Below are 25,516 nucleotides of genomic sequence, written 5' to 3' on the forward strand. Positions count from 1 at the left end.
AGAATTCCTTAAGCTCAACATGGCAAAGTCCAATTACCTCCCTGGCTTAGTGAATGGCACCCAGGCCAGAAACCCAGACAGTTTCTACACATCTCCCTCCATGGTCTTTATGTGACAAGCATTCCCTTTGCTTACAAGGGTCTCCCCTACTTTGTGGCCTGGAGGATGCATCCTTCATAGGAAAAGTCAACTCTTTGGGGGAATACTTTCCCAACTCTCTCCATCTACAGGTTGCCTTCTCCCAGGTCCCTCCTTGTTTCTTATGACACATCTCCCCTGTAGCCCGTGTATTCTTTGTATCACCTGTTTACCTGAATAGGCCATGAGCTACAGAATGGAGATTGTGCCCCATTCATCATTGAGTGTCTGTTGTCTCACAGTGTTTGGCACATTCTTAAAGAATGTTGACGTAAGTTGAGTGAATTACTGAATAGACACACAGTAATTATTTTCTGGGTAATTGATTACGTTAGCATTAATGAAAATAAGTTAGCATTCCATGCTCAATTGGCAAACACTCATTTGAACACAATACTTTCATCAATTACAGGGTAGCAAAATGCATGTAACTTTCAATGTAGAGTTAGAAAAATACTTATGTCCTCTAGAGCTATAGAGTGGCCATTTGTAGATAGCAGCACCAATCTTCCTATTGACAGTTAGCTCCTAAAATCTCTCATGTGTTAGTTCCTTTAGTTAGGCTAAAAATATCCATAAAAACTCATGTTGACAATCGACGTAATACAATACAATACAACTTCTACCCTAGTTGAACCTCAACACAATCACAACAAATGATACCAAATTCTGGACTCCTCTACTTCCATTGATGCATATTTGAGCCGAGTGTGGTAGTACACACCTGTAATCCTAACACTTGAGGGGAGGAGACAAAAGGATCTAGTGTAGGAGCATCCTCAGCTCCTAACAAACCAGGACCATCCTAAGCTACATGATCCTGTCTCAAAGTTTGAGCCGACTATCATTTCACTCCCTACTGCCATTCCCTGACACATTTCTTAACAAAAATATTCAGAAACCTGGCACTGAACTTGGGCTTTCCTTGCACTGTTTATTGCTACCATTAGATCCTGCAGAACTCACCACATGGATGGATTCATGGTGGTCTAATGAGGGAGAGAACTAATTTAAGAAATGTTAGTTGTCAAAACTCTCCGGACTTTGAGTTCAGTGAGCATATTTATTAACTGAATAGATGTGCTCACAGTGGCATCGTAGGCTATTTTTCTAAGGCGTTTTACACACAATTTAGTAAAGCATATTAAAGAAGCTTAATGACAAGCTTTTGTAGAGTCCACCAAGACCCCCAGTGAGATTGAAAATGAGTGATTTTACACTCTTCTGTCCATGTTTCCCTAATCTTCAGTGCTTAATTGCTATAACAAAGCATCTTCTAAATTTTGGAGAAAAAAAAAATCCATGTTTAATTGCATACTAATCAAAAGCTCTCTCCTTCATTTGATGGACCATTATTTGTGCTAAATAGTTTCTAGAAAAGCTATTTTCCCATCATTTCATCAAGGCCCCTCCTTTAACATTCAACTGAACAGGAGTTCGGCATCCACACACCCCAGAGCTGTGGTATGAATGTCAGGTTGTAGCAGAATGTAAACCGTATTAGATTTTATCCATTTTTGCATTAGTAACTCCCATTTATAATCCATTCAAGAATTCAAGTAGAAATCTGCATGAGTAACGGTAACTTTCTACATACATCCATGAACAAATGTGTATAAAACATATGCTTAGCTGTGTCAAACAGTGAAACAGAGTAATCTTCCCTCTTCTGAAGCAGTGTAGCTACCCTACGGGAGAAGGCTTTCATCCCCATGTCAATGTCAAGGTCAACGCTGATGCCACATAACTTTGGCTGAGATGTGTGGGGAGCAGAGAAAGTCCTGAGTAAACGTATGTTATTGACAAGGACCCCAATGCCTCAGACCCATGAGGATTGACAAAGCTTTCCTCTGTTCCATATGCCAATGTTGACTGAGTGTACAGAGCATCAACCACACCTTCCTCCTCCAGAATGTTTACAGCCTGAGACTAGACTCTTACAGAGATCTCCTATGAGATTACATAACCCCTCCTCCTCCTGTGCTGAGGTCCCCAATCGTTGCATAGTAGGTGGCCTCCATCATACTGAGCACGGCCCACACACTCCCAGTCCCCACCCCCCACCTTGCGCACACATGTTCGTGTGTGTGTGTGTGTGTGTGTGTGTGTGTGTGTGTGTGTGTGTTACCCCAGTCAGATTTTCAGGACCAAGCTATGCAGGATACAATGGAAATGTTTATAGCTCGCTTGGTGAGGTTTTCAGGAAGAGCAGCATGGGCTCCCTTGCTGGTCTAGAAGTAATTCAAGTAGGCAGGAAAGGGAGAACAGCTGTGGGGATATTTGGTGACGAGGCGAATGATCTTTAGGATGGGTTCCCATATCTGGGCCTGCACTGCGCACACCTGGAACCTCTATCACTGAAGGGTGGATCACTTTTTTATGAATCTGCCTAGATGCAGAGCTAAATGAAGGGAAGTTGTAGAGTTAGAAGCTGTCAGTGAACATCAAAACTGAGTCGTGTGCATCATAGCATACTGTGGGGAAGGAAAGAAGTGTACACCAGTGATCCTTTGCCATGGTAGCCCTGAATAACAACCTACTCACCATCGACGGCTGGTAAAGATAAGTGGTTGGTACTCACTTGTGGGGTTGGCTGGACAGCTGTGCTGACTTTGCCTGAACCCATTCATCTGTCTGAGTCAGCACTCAGCAGATCTTGGCTAGCTCAGCCTAACGTGATGCCACCCCATGTCACTCATCCTCTACAAGGCTGGTGCAGGTAAAAGCCGAGGTGCTGGAGCGAGCAAACACAACCATGCAGCACTCTGTGGGCCTCACTGCAGGGCTTTTGCTAAAGTCCTACCGACAAGCCAGCCATTTCTCTAAACGACTGCGCACACACATGGAAGGCTAGCAACGCCATAGCTGTTGTCCAAGGTTACAGTGTTTGGAAAGAGAAATCAATGCAAGGATCTATCATCATTAAGTATAGGACACTGTAATTGGAACCGTGCTTTCAAAAATAATGAGATGACCCTCAGGAGCTCAGAGCCTGATGTTGGGGAAATTAAACAAATAAATCCAGACGCTATTAAAATAATAGGATAAAACTCAGTGTAAGTACAACCACAGATTTACACACACACACACACACACACACACACACACACACACACACACAACTTTAAATGTAGGCACTGCATGTAAGAGAAAACAAGTACTAATTTCCAGTTGTATCCATTTTCCTGAATTTCATTATTTCATTTTCCTTTCTAGATGAGTAAGACCCCATTGTGTATATGTAGCCCGCCCGCTTCCTGTTGTTGGGTGTCTAGTCTGGTTCCATTCTGGCGATGGTGAACAGCGCATTGGCAAACACAGAGGCATAGGCTTCCACCTTCCCCACATCCTCAGAAGCCTTCGTTGTCAAATCTTCTTGATGACGGCCTTTCTGACTAGGGTGAGATGGAGTCTAAAGACATTTTTAATCTGTGTTTCTGTGAGGATTAAGAATATTAAACGCTTTTTCAATCATCTATTGGCCATGTATGCTTTTTCTTTCAAGTTGTCTGTTCAGTTTATTGGCCTATTTATTGATTGGGTGATGATGATGATGATGATGATGTGTGTGTGTGTGAGTGAAAGAGAGGGGGAGAGAGAGAGAGAGAGAGAGAGAGAGAGAGAGAGAGAGAGAGAGAGAGAGAGAATATATTTAATTCTTACAGTTCTCTTTATATCCTAGATATTAGCCCCTGTTGATGTGCGGTTGACCAACATTCGCCCCATTTTGTAATCTGTTTCTTCACTCCGGTGGTTGTGTCCTTTGCTGGGTGGTAGCTTTTGAATTCCATGTCATCCCCTTTGTCCATTCTCTGGGCTGTGCCATAGAGTCCTTTTCACCAAGTCCCTGCCCGTGCCTCTATTCCAAAGAGATTTTATTGATATTCTTCTCCGGCAGTTTCTAGCCTTACACTGAGGTCTCCAGTCCACTTTGGGACCACAAGTATTTTAACAAAGAGACACAGGCGTGAAACTGATTCACTCTTTTGCCTCCCTTACCATAGATTTTTTAATTTGACACATTTTGTTATAATCAAACTTCCTTTTGATTATGACAGCATGAAGAGAAACTTCCCAAGACCCCTCAGTGCTTAGCTTCCTGGAGGTGCAGGCTCTCTAGAAGCAAACTTAGATTATTTTGTTTGGCTAGTAGGAAGTCCTTTGAGTCTTTCATTTCTCCATTGTCTCTACAGTCAAGTTCAATCAAAATGTATTGTGTGCTCACATGCGCAAGCTGTTTTCCGAGGAACTTGCTAGGAATAGATTTCTAAAAGACAGCTCAACACACTGAGAAACACTATCAACATTCTAATAAATTACGGTTTAGTAATTCTTACTCTCGTGAGAAAAGCAGAGAGTGCTCCAAATGTTTCAACAGGACAGACTTAGTTTAGGGAAACGGCTAATGAAGGAAGGACTGAGATGCCGAACAGGGACCCACGGGCAGTGGCTGCGGAGAGAATTGCCACAGGACATAATCCAGGTCTTGGGTGGATCTGATCTACAAGAACCGCAGTGAAGGTGCAGTCATTGTGTCGGAGAGATGGAAACTCTCTTGGTTCTACCTCCACCTTCTTATTGCTCTCTAGCTTCCCATCTTCCCCAGACTCTGCCCAGCCTGCAGAGGAACGGCATTTGATGTGACCGGAGACATGTGACACACTGAATGAAAACTCACAGGGGAGTCTGTGACCCTTGCTCCTCCTTGACTCACTTAGGGAGTGGTCCTGTTTTGTATCAGAACAAGTTATGATGCTATATACTATAATAATTGTTCCTTTCGCTGCTTTTTTTTTTGAGGCAGTCTATTATTATATAGTTCATGCTAGCCTTGCTCAGTCTGATTTCAAACTTATGATTCTCCTGTCTCAGCCCTCTGAGTCCCTGGAATTACAGTACCATTATAAGCTTTGTTACTTATGATTTGGGTGCCCTGAAGCCACCTAATTTGTGTATGTGTGTGTGTGTGTGTGTGTGTGTGTGTGTGTGTGTGTGTAAACCTCCTAAAGGAGATTGTACTACACTCAACAAGCTGAAAGCCACTGAATATTGACTTTTAAACTTGTAAATATTCATACACTTGCTTCAGGAAGACTTACTCTGAACTCATTGTATAAAGCACATAAAAGCACAGGTGTTTTGTTTAAAGCATAGGCTGGAGCCCTGGTCCCCCTCTAACCTTGAGGCGCAGTTTGGAGACCTGAAAATCCAAAATCCGATCCATCTCATCATTTAGAGTCACGTTGCTTAGGAACACATGAACACCCCTTTTGTGTGTCTTCAGTTCTAATTGGTAGGCATATGGTGACCCATTCCACCTGGTACCACTAGATAATACAGCATTAAAGGAAGCCCAGACAGACCGCTAGTAGACCCCAAAGAGAAGGCTGCTAGAAGGAGAGCTCAGATCTCCGGGTTATTGGCTGTAAACACAATCAGAAGTGGTGAGGGATTACTCTGGCAAGTTTGGGAATAGAATGGTGGGTTAACCACCCAGTTGGTGGTAGATAACTTCTACAAATGGAGTTCTTGGAAACAAATGAGCTAGGACTGGAAATACTCTGCAGGGCCCTCTGCATTGGTGGGGATTGTTACATGGGGAATATTTTTACCACCGCTTTTCAAATGTTTTTCCCTTTAGTTAATCCATGTCATCCTCTGAAGGCTCTGCCTGGGCAGAAAAGGGGCTGTTCAGTTGTCCGTCCTCCGACCCCCACACCTTCAAGTGGAAACGGAGGGGGGTACTGCGCTGCCGGAGGTGGGTGTGCAGCCCCTTTACAGAGTGGCCTGAAGTAAATCATCCCGGAGCACAAAACCACCATCCTAGGCATAGCTGTCGGCACGGATGCCTTGAGATTTGTTTATTTCCAGCCACCACCACCACCCAAAAAAAACACTTTCCACCGGTCACTCTTTGTGTCTCAAAACTTGATGGGGGGAAAACATCCATCATTTCAAGTACTCAAGAAAAGACTGTAGAAATGCACAAATCCATCGCTCTCCGGACCACGGGATGCAGGATTGTGGGGGATTCAGCGGACAAGATCAGTTGGAAAAGCAATCAGACTTTAGACACAAGTCCAAGTGATGTTTCTCTAGAAAATCATAAAAAAGTAAGGGAGGAAAGAGTCGAGGTGCCCAAGGCTAGGGGACCAGGGGACCCTCCTCCTCCGTTTTGTCCCTCTCTGCCCACCCTCTGCACCCTATCCTCTCCTTCGCAGCCCCCCCCCCTTTCTCAGTACGACCCAGTGTCCACCCACCCCTTTCCACTGTCCACCTCACTCCACCAGCCTTTCCCTCTGTGGCCCCCGCTCCCGGTTCCCGCCGCCCCCGCTCTTCCCGGCAAATGGGGGATCCTGGCCAAGGGGGCCGCCCTGACTCGGTCCTCCCCCGCCCTCCCCTCCCCACCCCCCCTCGGGCGGACGGCTGGACCATAAAGCGCGGGCTGCGGCCAGCGGAGTCCAGCAGCCAGCGCCCCACCGACGGCTGCGCACCGCCCCGCCCGCCACCTGCGCCGCTCGCCGCCCCTGGCCCCGCGGACAGCACCCTGCCCCGGGCAGAGCCACGCCGCTGTCGCCCGCACAGCCCTCGGGGAGCAGAAGAGTCACCATGCCGGCCCCACGCGCCGCCGCCTTCCTCCTGCTGCACCTGGTCCTGCAGCCGTGGCAGCGGGCGGGCGCCCAGGCCACCCCCCAGGGTAAGTGGCCTCCCCGGGTCCCCCTCTGCACCTAGCCCGCCGCCGTCCCGAGATCGCCTAGGGGGCCCGGTTTTGCGTGCGCTGCTCTGTCTGCCTGGGCGCTCCTGCGGCCTCGCCCAGCACCCCGCAGTAACTCTTGGGCCCCGAATGGAAGTACATCGTGATTGGAAGGGATGATGAAAGTCTAGAATTTTCTCCAATTCCATTACCCAGCCATGGGTCTAATTAAACTTAAGTTGGGAGGATGCAAACTTATTTTCATCATTTACTGCAGAATGTGCCACACGGTCCTTGGTCCTCTGGCGGGGCATGAAATCCTAAGTTGTCTGCAGACCAGCGTCTGTCCCCTGCGGCCTCTTCTCTCCAGTGAGCCCCGGCACTAAGTGACCCCCTGAGCAAAGTGGCTTTGATCCACTGCTGTGCTTACTCCTTACACTCAAAGGCGAACTTTCCCCCAGGGGGTAGTGTGATTTCTTGAGTCTTTCCAGAAATTGGTCTTTTTCTATGAAGAGGTAAAAAAAAAAAATTCAAGAATTTGACAGGGAGTAGAAATAGCTTTCATGCAGAAAGCACTTAAGCTTAAGCAAATTATCTTGTAAAGACCACAAGGAAGAGATTACTCCCGACAGGAAGGATCCCGGGACTCTGACGGTCTATGCCTTCTTCTTGGCACTAGGCGCCCGGGTGGTTTCACTATGTATGGACCGAGAAGGAGGAAAGCTGGGAGGAACGCACAGGTGGAGTGAAAATTATCCTTCCCGAAGCTGAGCGAAGCTGCCTGTGCAGGCAATCTGTGCTCCCCACCACAGCAGCCACCCGGTTTACCGAGTAGTCCAACCAGAATCACCCTACTATTTTTAGTTTGGGTTGGAATATCGGGATCCTATGGCCTCAGTACACATGGTGGCCTGTTTCTAGGAAGATGGAAAAGGGCGTTTAAAAAAAAAAAAACTATTCGAAAGTTTTATTTTGAGAGGGAGGTTATTTTTCTGTTATATAATATTCTGTTATATAAATTCTTGACACTGTTCACACTGCTTGGTGGTGTGCCCCTTAGCCCTGGCAGTTCTGTGGAGACTGAGCTGAGGCGCTATGACCTAAATTATCAGGTTAACTTAGTTGCCGTAGAGGATCTGATTAAGTCAAGTTTCTGGTAGATTCTTTTATAGAGTTATCAAGTCGGCAATCATCAGCTCAACTGGATAATTCACTTATCTCCGTTTCCCTCTCAGCTGGGCTGCTAGAACTAAATTAGCAGGTTTTCAATTTCCACGCTCATTGGGAAGCAGTCGTTTCCCCTCCAACGGTAGAGGCTTATGATTGGATCCTGGTACTTTTACTCAAGTGTAATAGCATTAATAGGAAATGGTAGCATCTCATTTCCTTCTCAAAATACTCCGAAGTCGTTACTAACTCACCCCAGCTCAGCCTCTGGAGAGAGCCGTGAATGAACCACACAGATTGAAGCACTCAAGTCCAGAGCCAGTTAAATCACAGGCGTGATCAAACTCGAAGCCAGGATCGAGCACCAGGTGTTTAGTTTGGAATACAGTTCTCATACTTTGAGTGTATGTGTCTTTCTTGAAGATGCCTTATCTAAAATGGAGTTTTCAAACACATTACTTTATTTCAACCTTACCCCCACCCCATTGGTGGGAAGGATACGTTTTCAGTTCTTCAGAAATTAAAAACCGTGATTTCCCTTTTGAAATATATACTCAGCAATTGTTTTCATAGTTTGGGCCACTGTAAGGATACATTAGATATTTTACTTTTCAACACATCTAGTATTAAATTCGCTATTACATGAGGTCTTCTGGGGAAGAGAAACAGCATCGATCCGGGCTGGAGAGACGGCTCAGCGGTTAAAGAGCACTGACTGCTCTTCCAGAGGTCCTGAGTTCGATTCCCAGTAACCACATGGTGGCTCTCAACCATCTATAGTGGGATCTGATGCCCTCTTCCGCCATAAAGGTGCACATGCAGATAGAGCAGTCATATATACAAAATAAATATATAAAATATTTTTTAAAAAAAAAACAAACAGCATAGATCCATCTTGGAAACAGATTATTAAAAAGAATAGACATTCTTGAGTAGCTAGGGTTTTTCCTGTTTGTCTTAGAAATTTTATTCATTTTTTAGTACAAAGCAATACTTGTTCATTATAAAAAATGATTTACCAGAATTGCAAGAAAATAAAGAAACAAAAAAGCCTTTTACAACCTAGAAATAGCTAGTTTTAATGTAAAGATTTTGTTGAATCATCCTTTGTTTCAAATCTTTGTCTAAACAAATAAATTACTAAAAATAGCATGTTGTACACACACACACACACACATATAATTTTGTGACTTTTTAAACTTTATCATAAACATTTCTCTATATCTTCATGAATTTAGATACATTTCAAAAATATGGACCAAAATGAATTTAGTCGGTTTTGTAATATAGGACGCTAACGCTGTCTCTGGTATTTTGATATCATACTTAGTATCCTATTGGACAGTTGAAGTGGTGTGGTTGGCTTGGATTGGCACCAGCCATTGCTCTAACAATGAAGTCCATGAACATTTGAGGTGCCGTGGCAAAGCGCTCAGCCAGGAGGGCTTCAGTATTGCCAACCTGTTCTTTCTAGTTTCACCTAATTTCTCCCACAGCAGAAGCTGGAGAATCACCACTGATGGGAACTGTCATGGTACCGAAGTCCTTTACTGTCTTATCTATTATTCCATTCCAATAAATTCCAGTAAGTAGAATTGCTAGGTCAAGGGATATTTGGGTTTCAGAGTCTTGGATATTGTTATTTAAACTTCCTTCAGAACGCTTCTACTAATTTGGCCTGAAGGTATGGCTCACAGAGCTTGGCTACCATGTACAAGGCCATGGGTTTTTACTGATTTAAACCTTAATGAGCAGACCATGAAAGAACTCCCTGACCGCTCACCCACAGTGTTAGGTATTACTGTATTCTTAATTTGTCCAATTTGATAGTAAAGTAGTATTATTTAAATTAGCAATTCTTTCATCACTAAATGAGCACATGGACACTTATCTATATACCTGTCAGCCATTTGTGATTCTTTTTCTGTAAATTGCATGGTTTCCTGTTAGGATGCTTATCATCTTGCAGATTCGTAAGATCTCTTTATAAGTCATCAATGTGACCTTTTTAGCAATCAGATTATTGTAACCCAGAGATAGCTCCAGGTGCTGAAGTTCCCAGCCAGCCAGGGAATTGTTCAAGCATTATTTGTGCAAACCAGTAAACATTCAGTGTGAGTACCAGTATCGCCCACCATCAGCTTCGCACTGGACAGTCGTGGCTCTGGACACACCCTCTCACACTTCACTGAGTCCCAGGAAGCTTTTCCGGAAAGCGCTGCCTACTGAGGAAGAAGCCATTTACGGTTGTACAAATGCAGATTTTTACTTTGTAGACCAACTCCATCCCTCTGCATGCTGTCCAGTCAAATAAACCACACACATCACTTTTTTGCTTCCTCGATGGGATGATTTTTTTTTTAACAGAAATCTTAGAGAACTGTACAGGCTCTCACAAAAGTGTCGGGTTGTGTTGTGATTGGCACTCTCTCTACTACGGCACACGTGCATTCTGCCTCTTCCCCTGTCATTTGTCACGGACCCGGAAAACGCACTTAGCTCTGGCCCAACAGGTGCGTCAAGGACCCTGTAAGTGCAATTCACTGCTCGAGGATGTGACCAAAGCATTGAGCGGCCGCTCTCATCCATCCCGGCTTGTGCTTTAAGCCTTTAGTACTTTTCCTCCTAGTGATCGTCTTCAGAGCCACTTGCTCAGCCAAATCCAATTTTGTGTTTGCAAATCTAGTCTTCTCTTTAGGGCTATACCAAGTTAAGTCATAAATCCTGTGCTGTATTTCTTCTGCTCCAAATGTCCGGCCACTATGAAAGTCAAGGAAGAACTGATGAATTTGACCATGTAGGGGGAAAAGGCAGCAAGATCACGTCCCATGATTTGGTAGCTTATTGTCAAACGCCCCTCCTCAACAATAGGAGGCATTGGCCCCACAGTCAGCCTTTCAGTGACCACCAGCTTCCCTCTCCTCTCTCCAGTCTTGGACCTTCTGCCGTCCCCCGGTCAGAGACTGAACCCAGGTGCCCTGCAGCCAGTCCTGACAGATCCCACCCTGCACGAGATCTACCTGATCTCCACCTTCAAGCTGCAGAGTAAGAGCTCGGCCACCATCTTTGGCCTTTACTCCTCCAGTGACAACAGCAAATACTTCGAATTCACTGTGATGGGACGCTTGAACAAAGGTAAGCCAACTCACGGGGTGTTCGCCAAGTGCCCCTTCTAGCCTAGGATTTGGGGTCTACTTCAGGTGGCTCCTGTTGCTTGCTTCCTTTCTGATGCCCTAGTCTTATGGGGCACTCACCTGCATGATGGTGGCTGAGAGAGGAAAAGGAAGAATTGCTTGTGACCAATATACCCCTTTTGTTACTGTATTACTTGCACAGTAGGTTTCATCCTGGCATTAACATACATGTATGGAATGTGTTTTCACTGACGTCACCGCCACATTGCCCTCTCTTGACCCCCACCGTTCCCCCTTCCTCTTGCCAACGAGTCCTCCTGCTTCCATGTTTTGAGGGGTTTGTTTGTTGTAAGTCATTAGAATTAGTTACAGGAACCTGGGTGATGGGGTTATGTAGAGGAGCATGGGCCACTTGCCTGTGGCTACACCCTGAAGAACTGTCTCCCCCTCCCCCAGCCACCATTAGCTCTGACCACCTACAGATCCTCGGGGAAGTGTTGGGTCTTTGGGAACCCTTCTCCAGCCTATGGCAGAGTGTTGATAGGCTCAGTCTTATGCAGATCTTATTAAAGGAATCACAGTTCCTGGGAGTGTGAAAGTGCAGTGACCCAGCCGTGCCTGGGGGGTAGCACTCCACAGCACCCCGCCCCTTCCTGCGACTCTCGCATTATTTCTGTTTCGTGTCCAAGATGCCTTCTGACATGGTTCCCTCCTCACGTTATTCTGAATCCAGTTCAGAAATGGATGAGACCAGGACAATGACACATGGCTCTTATCATCCTCGGCTATCACTAGTGTGTAGAGTAGGTAGCTTAAACGGCAGGCATTTATTTCTCATAGTTGTAGAGACTGGGAAGTCTGAAGTCAAATTCCAGGCAGGTGTGCTTGTCTTACACAATCATCTTTTCACTGTGTCTTCACAAGGCGGAGACAGGGCAAGCTCTCCTCTGTCTCTTCTTGTAACTGCATGAATCCTCCAATGAGGGTCCCACCCTCAGGACCTGATCTCAGCTTACTAACTCCCCAAGTCTCCACCTCCAAATGCCGTCGTATTGGAGATTAAGACTTCAGTGGATTAAGGTGAGACCACCTCACTCTTCCTGGGTTCGCTCGGATGCCATGGCTGAGGAGACGGAACTCCCAGCTGGGGGAGGGGGTGTTTTGCTGGTCTTACAGGAGCCCCGCACACCTCAAGTGACAGGGAAGAATGAACAATTTTCAGCCTGATTCACCTCAGTGCGCACATGTATCTCACTGCGGTCTGGCATGTTTCCCTGTCAAAGGGAGTTTCTATTGACACTGAGAAAGGTCTCCCAGAGGAAAAGGTTGTGGATTTTCACCCTCTTCCTTTTCACCCAAGCCCCGGGGACAACACCTGGTCCTGTTTATTAAGGAATGTGACAGACACATATTTTGCTGGCTGCTTTGTGCATTTCTAAACAAAAGGGACTGGGTTTTATATTTGTTTCAGCTTGCTTTATGAGTAGACCCTTCTTAGTGTTTCAGAGTGTCTCTTAGTTGTATTCATGCTTGAACTCTTAAAACTGAGGGCTAAGGAAAGTCTTTGCTTGCACAGACTGGGAGAGTTTAAGCAGAAAGGGGTGGGCTGTAACCCTTTTTTTAAAGCTAACTTTTTGCTCCTCTCTTCCCTTCTCCCACACACCCTTCCATGGGCTTCCTTGGTCTGCCCCTGGGTGAGTTTCAGGGTGATGTGAGATTTCAGGTAACGGAGTCTGGGACATGATAAGCAGATAGGTCAGCCCTTCCTGCCCTTTTTCCCTGTTCCCTTCCACGCTAAGAGGTAACTTAGCCCACCTCTTTGCCTCCCATGAGCCAGCTCCATTAGCCTCACATCAACAACTGAACTTGTTGCTGGCTTTGCAGCTATTTCGGGAAAGACCTTTCTTCCTGCTCAGTTCAGCAGAACGAAAGGTGCTCTTAGCTTTCCCTACACCCGCATCTCTCCCGCTGCTTCTAAGATGGCCAGGCTGTGTGGATCATCATGCCAGGGGACACAGGAAGCCACCCCTCCAGAACTGACTCTTCCCATTTACTCTCAAAGCCAAAGAAACACTAGATCCATGGCACAGACAGAAATGAGTGGAGGGCTTGTTACTGTTTCCTCTGAAGAGACACCAGCGATACCATGCAGCTGTAAGTTCCAGATGGTCAAACGTTTTAGCGAAAAGACGAGGTAGCTGATTAAAACCTCCTCTTATTCGTTTTCCAGTGTGGCAGATTGAACCTAAGGTCTCACGTGTGTTAAGCAAGCACCGTGCCAATAAGCTCCATTCCAGCCCTCCTCTTACGGTGTGGACGTTAAATGTTCCTTAGAGGCTCACGTGCTAAAGCGTGTGTCACTGGAAGAGTATTACATGGGGCTGAGGAAGTCGGGTCACTGGGGGCGTTCCCTGGAAGGGGACATGGGGACTCCGGGACTTCTGTTTTTCTCTCTTTTATGGCTGCCACAAAGGGATTAATTTTTGCCCCACCGTGTGCTGCCCATAACGGTGTTGTGCCCATGGACCTCTACAGCTGTGAGCCAAAATAGATGTTCTTCTTTTGAGTTGTTGACTTCAGGAATTTTGTCACAGCAAAGGAAAGCTGACTGGCACACCTCCTCACCCTCCTGCCTGTTAAAAAAAGATAAGTGATTCTTAGAAAAATATGAGCAAAAACAACAACAACAAAAAAGTTCTGAGAGAATCCAGAAATGAGAACTCTCAGAAAGCAAAGAGGTATTATATGAGTATTAAAGCTTGGAGAGTTAAAGGACGCATCTAGAATTGTTTCTCTAGAACAACGGGGAAAGTGCACATATTTTCCATCACTGCCAAAGTGATGCAAAGTTCTGGGAAGGAGCAGCCGTCGTAATGAACTGCACAGTAGAGGAGAATCAGTGAGTCCCTCCAGTCCAAGGAGAAGAGGTGGCGTGTGGCTGTGACCTCTCAGTGGGCAGTGTGATGGTAGCCTTGCGGACATAGTTTATGGATGCACGGGAGAATGATCTCCCTGCGTGGTGATCTCCAGGCATACCTCAGCTGGCTGAGGCTCAGCTGGCCTCCTTTTCTGTTAGTTTGCAAAGCAAACAGTGCCATGCTCGGAAGAAATTGAAATGCATTTCTACTGACTTAAAACACCTGAGTAGGAAATGAAACCCCCCTCCTCCTCCAGTGGACCTGAGTGAGTTTTAGCCAGGTATGGAAACAACTGCTCAGATGGTATTGAGGAACAGGACTAGGTCCTCTTCCTAGATGAACTCCTGGACTAACCCGAAGTTCGTGTGACTAAGGATGACTGCAGAAGAGCTCGTCAGTGAGCCCTTCACCCCAGTTCTCTCCCTCTCCAAATCACCCCACCCACTGCCATTTCACTACTGCTCACAAAGTAGTTTGGGTCAAGGTACACCCAACCACAGAGACCTGTAGTGGCCCCCACTCCAAAATGAATAAGGTGGAATTGTCTTGCCTTTCCAGGCTCTACACTGTAGGGTCTAAACACAACCCTCAACTACACTCCCCAATTTGTGCCTCACTGCGGGATTCTCTGCAGCCTGTGCTTCAGCTGGAAAGAGCAGCCATCACACTCGGGGCCCTCTCTTGCTGTCTTTCTTTCTCTGTTCTTCTGCCCTCTGCTCTTCCCACTACATGTCCTGCACCATCTCCCCATCCCAAAATCTTATACATTGAAGACCCTTCTAAAAACCATCTCATGGGTTCCTTTATATGACTTTATGCTTTCCGACCAACAGAGGTACTGATTGTACACTGCTTAGTACTGCTTAGTACTTTAATTGCTCGCAAGTCTCTCCAGTAGGTTATGAGCTCTTTCTCGGCAGAGCTAAGACACCCCTTCCCTGTTTTTGTACTAACATGTCCCTTTGTATATATTACAGCAGGACTGGGAAGGTAAAACTGATTCCATATGTGCAAGCTGAATAAAATAAATGGTGACACACCATTTTGTGGAAATTATGGAATTACAGTGTCTGGTACATGTAAATTGCTTGAAACAAATATTTAATGATTGCACGTGGGAGAACTTTTGCATACAAGAAGATACAGGTAGTGTTTCTGGTACAAATGACCTGTCAAGTTCTTAGTCACACAGGTGGTGAGATCTTTCTATAAATGAGTATTTTATAGAAACCATGTGCTTGGATATATTGAAGCCATTCTGGTATCTGACATGGAGACAATTTTCTTGTTAGCATCCCAGATTTGGGTCCTGGTTAAAATCCTGCCAACTGGTCACCATGGCATCTGTGTAACCGTCAGCACAGTTATCATCTTCTACAGCAAGGGTGATAATAGTCATCTCAGAATGACCCCCAAAATGGAAGTGTGTGCTGAACCCCATTAGCCTATGGGGTTCAATAAAAAAAAGCTTCAGGTTCTTAAATAGGGATGGATGGGTGGGTGGATGGATGGGTGGATGGATGGATGGGTGGATGGGTGGATGGGTGGATGGGTGGGTGGGTGGATGGATGGATGGGTGGATGGGTGGATGGATGGATGGGTAGATGGGTGGATGGGTGGATGGATGGATGGGTGGATGGGTGGATGGATGGATGGTGGATGGGTGGGTGGATGGATGGATGGATGGATGGATGGTGGATGGGTGGGTGGATGGATGGGGGAATGAATGAATGGTTGGGACAGATGTCTGCTATTTAGCCAACCATCTTCCAAAGACAACATCTTGCCTTGCTGAAACCTTTCCTGTGAGAGAAAGACAATGGAAAGAATCGTTCCCTTGGTCTTCATTTGGCTTCACCCAGAGCAACTTGATGGTGTTGAAATGAAAGGTACCCCGGGAAGCTGCTACCGTGACTAGAGTCAATCATACTCCTCAGCCTAAGGATAGGAAGGATCCAGTGGCTCAGGGTAGAAGTTCTGAAACCTGCAGGCTAAAGACAAGTCCAGCATGAGGGAGGGAGGAAGAGAACTTTAGAAAGCAGCATTCCAGACCCAGGAATGAATGGGGGGAAATGGGAGGTTTTAAATGCTAGTGATAACTGCCCTGGACTTGTCACAATATGCCAAGACTGGAAAAGGCCTAACACTCATTGTCCCTTTTACATTTCAAAACATGTCTGAGTTCAGTTTTAGCATGGCCACATGCAAAAGGTAGAAGATTTAAGAGGAAAAAAAAAAACCTTTACAAAACTAAAATAATTAGAAAAGGCTAAAATTTAACTGGGTTGATATTATTGATTTGCACATTGAATCGAAAGGCAGTATTTGTGCTATGTTCAGAACAAAGAAGAAGAAGGAAGGGATAAGCCCAATGTCAGGAAACATTATTCAAGATTAACAGATGTCTGAGATCAGCTGAAGTTGGCTTTTTTGCTTCTGTCTTACTCAGCAGAAATGTTCTTCAAACAGTCGAGAATGGTTAAAACTGATTTAAACAAACAAAACACACACACACACACACACACACACACACACACCATCCATCCTGGACATGCGGGCGCATGCCAACCATACCAGCTCTTCTGTAAGCTGAGACAGGAGGATCAAAAATGAGTTCAAAGCCAGCATGGGCTACAGAGTGAGTCACAGGCTAGCCTGGGCTCTTTAGTGAAACCCTGTCTCAAAATAAAAAGTAGAAACGAGGGCTGGAGATGAAGCTCATGGTGGGATGCTTTCCTAGCCTGGGCTCAGCTCCCAGCACCACCAACAAACGACTCTGAGAAAGGGGGAGTCGTTGCTCCCATTGCTGTGCTCCCATTGCTGTGCTCCCATGGCTGTGCTCCCATGGCTGTGCTCCCATGGCTGTGCTCCCGTCGCTGTGCTCCCATGGCTGTGCTCCCGTCGCTGTGCTCCCATTGCTGTGCGCCCCCTGGTGGCCCTGCCAGCATCCAGTGTGTAGTTCTAATCCAATGGTCACACAGCCAGCCAGCCCTGTTTAAACTGAATGAGTCACAAAACAAAACCGAAACTCCTGACTCTGGAAAAGGGACCGGCGGTAACAAGGGAAGTTGACAGGTGGGAGGTGGGACAGGCAGTAATCAGAATACATGGGTGCACTGAGTCCTGAGCAGAATAACAGTCCCCTCAACAAACTTAGTTGTCCATATCCAGGCTGGCTACATATTGGGGTATTCAGTAAAGAAAGTGGTAGCGTAGCCACTGTTGCTAATGTTTAGACATCACAGGAAGCAGACTGGAGTATGCTCTTCCTTTTACAAAAAAGATCCTAAAAGCCTCAGACTGATGAGCTTTAGAACAATCCTTGACATTTTCTATTATTATTATTCATGTACTTTAGGGTTGCCTAGAAAACAAATCTGGGGTTTTAAAACACAAAACAGGGCTGGCAAGGATAAGACATGGTGAGCTTTCTCTTTTTTACAACAATTTCCAAGGTGAGAGCTCAAATAGGCATTGTGAGGATGCCATAGCTTGACTTTAGAAGAAAAATTCATAAAGTCTCTCATTTGCTTTTCCAAACGATATAAAAAGGAATATGCCAGAAGACAACTGGGTTAGATAAACCACCTTACAGCCAAGAATCAACACAGTGCCTTAAGTAACAATAGTACTTTATTGCATAAAGCAGGGAAGCAGAATTGAATACATTGAATGCCATCAACATTTGCCAGACGGCACAGTGGCCACGGTCAATCAGATTAAATTGAATAAGTACAAGCGTAAATCTGTTCTCTGGGAGTGAAAAGTGAATTGTCGACTGCAGAATTTGAGAGAGCTGACCAAAGCGTCCTCCTCGACATCACTGGATGCTGAGCACCACACTGGATACATAATAGAGGTGCAAAACATTTGCTGAATGAAGGATCTGTCAGATACTGTGATGCAACTTTTTAAAATTTTCTTTCTTTATTATTTTATGCATATGAATGTTTTGCTTGCATGCATGTCTATGCACCATGTATGTACACGTCCATGCACAATTTGCATGCCTGGTGCCCGTGGAGGCCAAAAGAGGGAGTTGGATTCTCTGGAACTAAAATTACAGACAGTTGTGACCCAACATGTGGGTGCTAGGAATTGAACCCAGGTCCTCTGGAAGGGCAGCCATTGTTCTGAGCCATCTCTCTAGACCTGTAACTATTTTTAAAAGGCTTTTAAGACTTTGGTTTTCCAGCTGGGCAGTGGTGGTGGACACCTTTAATCCCAGCACTTGGGAGGCAGAGGCAGGCAGATCTCTGTGAGTTCAAGGCCAACCTGGGCTACAGAGTGAGTTCCAGGAAAGGCGCAAAGCTACACAGAGAAACCCTGTCTCAAAAAAAACAAAAAACAAAACAAAACAAAAAAAAACTTTGGTTTTCCTTAATGTATATTTGTGGCTGGACTACTTGAATTAATAGAGCCACATCCATGCTGCTGCATTTCATCTTGGACACTGTCCAATCAGAGCCTCCCTCAAGAAGAGAAGCATCTGTTTAGGACACACACACACACACACACACACACACACACACACACACACACACACACTTTTTTAAAATCATGTCCAAGTTGAAAAGTTAAAGGAAATAGAAAAATAAAGGAGCCAGACAGAAGACAGGAGAGATGTGAAAATGTTTGAAGAAAATTGTTTGACATGGGGATCAGACTAAACTTGTTCTGGCCCTGAAAAATAAGATTAGAACCCACCGGGTGGGACTTACTCGCTCTGTACTAGGAAAATTGTGGCGAGCTATCCAAAAGCTACGTGCATTTCTCTGGGAAGTAATGAGTTCCCTGTGGCCAGAACTGTACCAGTGGCAGCTGCACTTTTATTGAAGGGATTTGTCAAGAGAGAGATGAAGTGGATGAGTTGTCCTGTTAATATTCTGAGATTGTGCAGATCTAGGAAGGGCCGCAGGCTGCTGAAGCCATTGCTTTGTAACTGTCCTAGAGCACGACCTTTGGGCTCTGTGCCCCTCACAACTTTGTCACTGACGAGTACTATCATGACTCTCATAACCTTTCAGAATAACTCCCTCCTCCGGCACTTTGCATAATCGCCGGGCCTCCCTCTCCCTAGTGGTTTCTCTGTCTTCCCTCTACCCACCCTCTGTAAACCTTACATATGTGAAAACTGATCTAAAGAGCCTTTTGAAACAGGGCTGCATTTGCCATGGTCACACAGAGAATTGTTAGGAAAAAGTTACTTGGTGTAGCTGAAGATTTCTCTGGTCCTGCCCAGCCCCACAGACCCCGCAGCTGCTTATAAAATAATCACTCAAAAGCTTGTATTAATTAGCCGGGCGGTGATGGAGCACGCCTTTAATCTCAGCACTGGGAGGCAGAGGCAGGCAGATCTCTGTGAGTTCGAGGCCAGCCTGGTCTACCAAGTGAGTTCCAGGAAAGGCGCAAAGCTACACAGAGAAACCCTGTCTTGAAAAACCAAAAAAAAAAAAAAAAAAAAAAAAAAAAAGCTTGTATTAATTAAAACTGCTTGATCATTAGCTCAGGCTAACTACTGTCTAGCTCTTACACTTAAACTCAGCCCATTTCTGTTCATCTATATGTCGCCACGTTTTCCATGGCTTTACCTGTGTGCCATTACATGCTGCTCCCTGGATGGCAGGCTGGTGTCTACTGACTCAGCCTTCCACTTTCCACAATTCTCCTTGTCTGTTTATCCTACCTATACTTCCTGCCTGGCTACTGGCCAGTCAGCATTTTATTTATCAACCAATCAGAGCGACACAATCACAGCCTACAGAAAGACATTCCCCATCAATTTGGTGATTTCCTTTTGTATGGAACGCCAAAGTATAGAAGTTACCATGACCGTTACATAGCCCGTTAAAAATAAATCAGCAAAGACAAACAGGAGTTCTACCATGGAGGACGATGATAGCGAGGAGCCGTCTTTAAAATGTGTAATGACTTTAAAAGATGACCCAAGCTGCCAACGATGGTTTTCATCTGAGACTTCAAAGTACTGAGGAGTAAGGTCATTTGCTGTTTATGCTGCCTCCCCGAGCGCCTGCAGACCAGGTCGCTCTCGACTCCTCTGCCCAGGCCCACAAGATCCTATCATGTCTAGGTTTTTAAAGCTGGCACTCAGCCTCATTACTTTAAAAGTCGGTAAGCGACAGCATTTTTTACTACAAGGTCCATTTCTTCAAAAGCACTTTTTTGAACAATTCCTTCCCAAATGTAGCAGAACTTCAAATCCTTCTCTCTTAGGCTTGGTTCGATGGTTTTGTTTTCCTTACAAGCCACAGAAATGGCATCTCATCAGGCTGTGTCACCTGGTACACAGGCAAGCAAACATAAGCTCGTGTCGTCAGATCAGGCCCCAGACTGTGACGGTCACAAACAGACTAAGCTTAGACAGCAGAGTCCTCCACATTTTTTAGGAGGTGTGATTGTGGGTGACAGCAAACAGCTGTCCGGATCCTTTCAGATACGGAGAATATGAAGAAGAAATAGACTTGGCCGTGTGGAAAGAAATTAAGGTGATGGTCAGACTGGGGCCTGTCCTGGGATAAGGAGTTTAGAATTAACCAGAAACCACTAGGCAGCTATTGGAGGGCTTCATCTGCTCATCACTGTGCTTGCTTTAGAAAGGCAAGACCTGGGCTGGAGAGGTGGCTCAGTGGTTATGAGCACTTATTCTCACAGAGGCCCTGGATTCTGTTCTCAGCATCCAACTGGCAGCTCTCAACTGTCCCTAGCTCGAGTTTGAGGCCATCTGACACCCTCTTCTGACCTCTGCCTACACCACACACAAATGTAACACACATAACATACATCCCTGCAAAGCCTTCATACAAATATATATAAAAATTATTAAACATACAAATAGGCAAGAATTCTGATCAGAAGGATCAGAAAACGCAGGCTTCCCATCCCCAAACTGTTCAAAATGGACCAATGCTGAGGGGGTGAGGCAGAGGTCTCACAGAGGAACTCAGAGAAACAGCAGATAGCGGCGGCAGAGGCCACTTGCCACAGGGGCATCTGTCGGCCTCCTTCCAGGCCAGCCTCGCGGTGTCCTTTGCATCAGACCACACGATTAGTGAACACCAGGCTGGCTTGCTGGGCCTGGGAGCTGCTGGAGCTGCAGCTGGAGAAACAGAACTGGACCCAGGAAACATTCCCCAGAGCACTGACCGGGCAGAGGTGTGGTGTTCTGGGGTCAGGGGCTGGCTTCCGGATGCCGGGAGCGCTGAGAAGAGGGAGCATCTGTGTTCTCTGCCTCCGGGGATGTCAGGAGGCACCCACCCAGAGGCTGCAGGGTCTCTGGGGACAAAACTCACGACTGCTTTGAGGGTCTCTGTGACTGATGAGGACAAGATGGCTTTCTCAGCACACATCTGATTGCCTTCTGGGGTGGGCTAAGGGCTCAGAAGATATGATATAAAAGTATGGAGGCAGGGAAGTGAGGAGGGAAGTGAGGAATTTGCCATAAAAGAGAAAAATGAAAAATGAAAGTCATAAGAAACAAAAATTATTGGATCAGAATGAAGAATGGTAAATGTCAAGGCACTCGATTTTTCTAACAGACACTGTGAAAGTTTCAACACACACACACACACACATACACACACACATACACACACATACACACACACATACACATACACACACATAAACACACACACATACACACACATACACACACATACACATACACACACACATAAACACACACACATACACACACATACACATACACACACATACACACACACATACACACACACATACACACACACATAAACACACACACATACACACACACATACACACACACACATACACACACACATACACACACACACATACACACACACATACACACACACACACACACACACACACACACAGCCTCCTCTCCCCCTTCATCACAAGTCCTAGGCACTTGGGGAAATATGTCATTTGTGAGACGTTGGTGCATAGGCACAGAAAACACAAGACTTCGGAATACAGCGCTCGTTCAGGAGGGTCTGAGCACACAGGCAGGGTTTGCTGTGGGCTAGGACTGGGAAGGGCCACTCTGCCAGCTTTTATGTGGAAAGCTTTAAATGAAGTCATTTAATTGTTCTTTGAAAGTTCGTATTCACAGCATCTACCCCACGGGGTACTGTTTATAAAACCCATCTCAGCCAGTCAGTTGTGAAAATAAACCATGACCCGTGTGCGCTGCAGGGATCTGTGAAAAGTGGCATTGTGCCCAAATGATGTTCCCTTTGAAATCCAGAGAAATCTTAGTTTGGGGAGGAAAGTCAAGAGTATTGGTTTTAACTCTGTGTTTGAAACGAATGACTATCTTCTTAAGCCGTGAATACAGGGAGACGTGTTGGTTTTAACTCGAGTGATGGTGTGTTGGCTAAAAGTGTGTATGACCTAATTCAAGTTTAATAGACAGATGGTATTTTTATTGGCTTGTAAAATGCCAGGTAGTTGCAAACTGTTCTAAGTAGTAAAGTAATTGGGGTTTAAAAAAAATTGAAGAGGTGCTTACGTTTGCTCTTAATTTCTTCCTCTCTTAGTTACTGTATATAGCTCCAGCTCCCAGCCATGCAGCCAGTACTTTAAACTTGTGATAAAGTTCCTAGTAGATAAAGAGGTAAAGATTCTGTTGCAGACAAGATTAGAAATCAAACTTCATTCTTTTCTCAGGGGGAATGACTCAACACCACTAATCCCCAAACTCAAGAGGAAAGAGAGAGAAGGTCGAGAGAAGGGACGGAGAATGTCTCCTCATGTATTTTACAGTCACCATCTAATGTCTCCTCACACGATGTTTATTGCATTTATTAAGCCTTATCAATACTTCAGGAAAGTTAGCATTGAGCTGCCATGGAAGGTCCAGGTCTTACAAGTTCTTCTCTGACAGGATGCACATAGCGGTGACCACACGGACATAAGAAAGCTCTGTCAGACCCCTGCCCTCCCCATCTGTATGTCACAGAACAGGATGCCAGTTCTGTCCCTCTCCCCACACAGCTGTCAAACAGAAAAGCAAAGCTAGCAGAGTTGGGAGGAGGCAAGACGTTGGACCTAGAAAGTGTACTGTGGGCAAAGCCTTAAAATATACCATTTTCTTTGGCAGCATGGCGACACAACAGTTCGTTGGCTAGCTGGCCTCTGTGGCAGCTCTAGGTTGGCATTTCCAGGCTGCTGAGGAGGCACTTGAGGAAAGACACACATATCAACAGCAACAGAGGTTTAAATATGTGTGCTAGCTTCCAGTTTCCAATTTTTAATACAAATGTATTGCATTTGGGGATGTGTGTGTGTGTGTGTGTGTGTGTGTGTGTGTGTGTGTGTGTGTGCCTGAAAGTATCTTGGCAGGTTCATCAAGCCCTTGGAAACAAATCATTTTGGTCTTTCTAGCAAAACTGAGCCAACGACTTCCACTCACAAACGGTTGGCTTTCGGGATCAGATTTTAGTTCAGGTCCTAATACATCCGCGGCAACAATGGCGTCAAAAAGCAGAGCTAAAAGCCAGAAAATTTTAATTCCCTGAGTCCTTAGTTGGTGTGTATAATAAAGACAGAGAGCTTTGCACCTGAGGGGACAGAAAACAAGGTCATGGTCGTGAGTCTCTTTTCTAGACTGTGAGGGATGGGTTGATGAGGGACAGAGCTGCATCGAAAACGTGGTGTGAAATATGCTTACAAGGCCCCAGCTGTGCCCTGGAGCGTACCGCACTGGGGCTCTGATTTCAGTCCGTCAGCTTACAATGACCTGAGCGAGCTCCTCCCTTGTCTAAGCTGCACTTGCTGCCCCAATGCTTACGCTAGTTTCATAGCGTTGCCCTCCGAAATTAAAGCAACTGAGAACAGCACTCACCATCCCGATGTGCTCAGGGGTACTCGTGCTTGGTGAATGCATGCCTTTAAGGGATGTTCACGAATTTTATCTGACTTTTGGATGGGGGAGGCTCTGTCTATTCATTAGAGTTGTGTTTATTTCTGGATGTGCTAGCATTCTATGTTTTTCCATCTTCACAAAACATCCCCAGGAGGAAGGTAGGTCACCTAATAGTACTGTGTCATACCAAGGATAGTAGCTGGCACACAAAAGGTAATAAACCAACATTTGTGGTTACAACCCACGTTGTTTCCAGTGGCCCAGCCCTGTGACCAGAAGGTCGCGTAGCCCAGAACAACCTTCCTTCCTCTCATTATGTCTTTGCTCCATTTTTGGCTCCAGCCATCCTCCGTTACCTGAAGGATGATGGGAAGATCCATTTGGTGGTTTTCAACAACTTGCAGCTGGCTGATGGGAGGCGCCACAGGATTCTCCTGAGACTGAGCAATTTGCAGAGAGGGGCTGGCTCCATAGAACTCTACCTGGACTGTGCCCAGGTGGATTCCATGCACAACCTCCCCAGAGCCTTTTCTGGCCTTACCCAGAACCCGGAGTCCATTGAACTGAGGACATTCCAGAGGAAGCCACAGGTAGGAACCCACAAACAATTCTCCAAGATGGAAAATGGGCTTCCATGGCCTCAGGTACAAAGGCCTATGGTAAAGAAGATGTATTAGCTCATTGCTGTCGGCCCAATGCTGTGTATTAGAGTCACTTGGGGAATTGCAAAACATTTGTTAGCTACCCGCCACCACCCAAGACAAATTAAATCAGAATCTGAAGCTCTGGTGACTAGGCATCAATATTTTTAAAAAATTCATATTTTATAGGAAATCAAAATTGAGAACTTCTGTTTCTAGTTAAATAAATAGGTTCTTTGGAGTTGGCTTTTCAAACAATTGTAAAGTTTAAAAGGAGTAGCTAAAATTAAGTAAATTATCTTTGTCTAGTAGGATCATGTATTTTCACTCCTTTTTAAATGTTGTTATTTACTATTTTAATGCAAATAACAAAGAACGGTTGAGAACTGCCAAGCACAAGAAGCATTTCCCCCACACACAGATACTGGCAAACCATTTGCTAGCAAAGATGAGTTTAAGGACGCCTCTGTTTCAATGAAGTCTCAAAAAATTCCCATCAACCCTGTCTTCTCTTTATGCCATGTTGGTGGGAGATTTCCAATGTCCTGTCACCGAACCTGCCATGGAAACCGCCACGTTTCTTTTCGCTTTGTTTACTGTGAGATGCTGTGATTCCTATGAAGAACTGGGGGTAGTTTTTGTCCTTTGTGATCATTTATATCTGGTCACAGCTCTCGAGTTTCATCTGGTAGAGGAAGGAGCGTCAGCATCAATGCTGTGGTCTCCTGGGCCTCCACGCTCGTTCTCCACTTCTGTGTGGTTGGTTTATTATATGTGCTTTAGTCTCAAGCTGTCTATGCCCACCCTACAAGGAGGAGGGGAGAAGCGATGGTTTCCATCACTAGCAGGAAGGACTTTGGTGTCGTTTTAGGATGGTGATACGGAAACTCTAAAACTGACCTTAGCTCTCTTGTCAGTGTGTGCTGGGAAGCAGTGTTAAGCAGAAATTC

General features: G+C 45.6%; 1 protein-coding gene across 1 annotated transcript in view; it reads left to right on the plus strand.

The window, feature by feature from the left end:
• Positions 1-6,618: 6,618 nt before the first annotated feature.
• The window catches only part of Thbs4 (thrombospondin 4), a 47,109-nt gene continuing 28,211 nt past the window's right edge, over positions 6,619-25,516 (plus strand). The window contains 3 exon segments of the mRNA XM_028892871.2: positions 6,619-6,835; positions 10,931-11,134; positions 24,268-24,515. Coding sequence (XP_028748704.1) covers positions 6,748-6,835; positions 10,931-11,134; positions 24,268-24,515 — 540 coding nt within the window. The 5' untranslated portion in view covers positions 6,619-6,747.

This window comes from Peromyscus leucopus, chromosome 11 (assembly GCF_004664715.2).
Source record: "Peromyscus leucopus breed LL Stock chromosome 11, UCI_PerLeu_2.1, whole genome shotgun sequence".
Taxonomy (NCBI): domain Eukaryota; kingdom Metazoa; phylum Chordata; class Mammalia; order Rodentia; family Cricetidae; genus Peromyscus; species Peromyscus leucopus.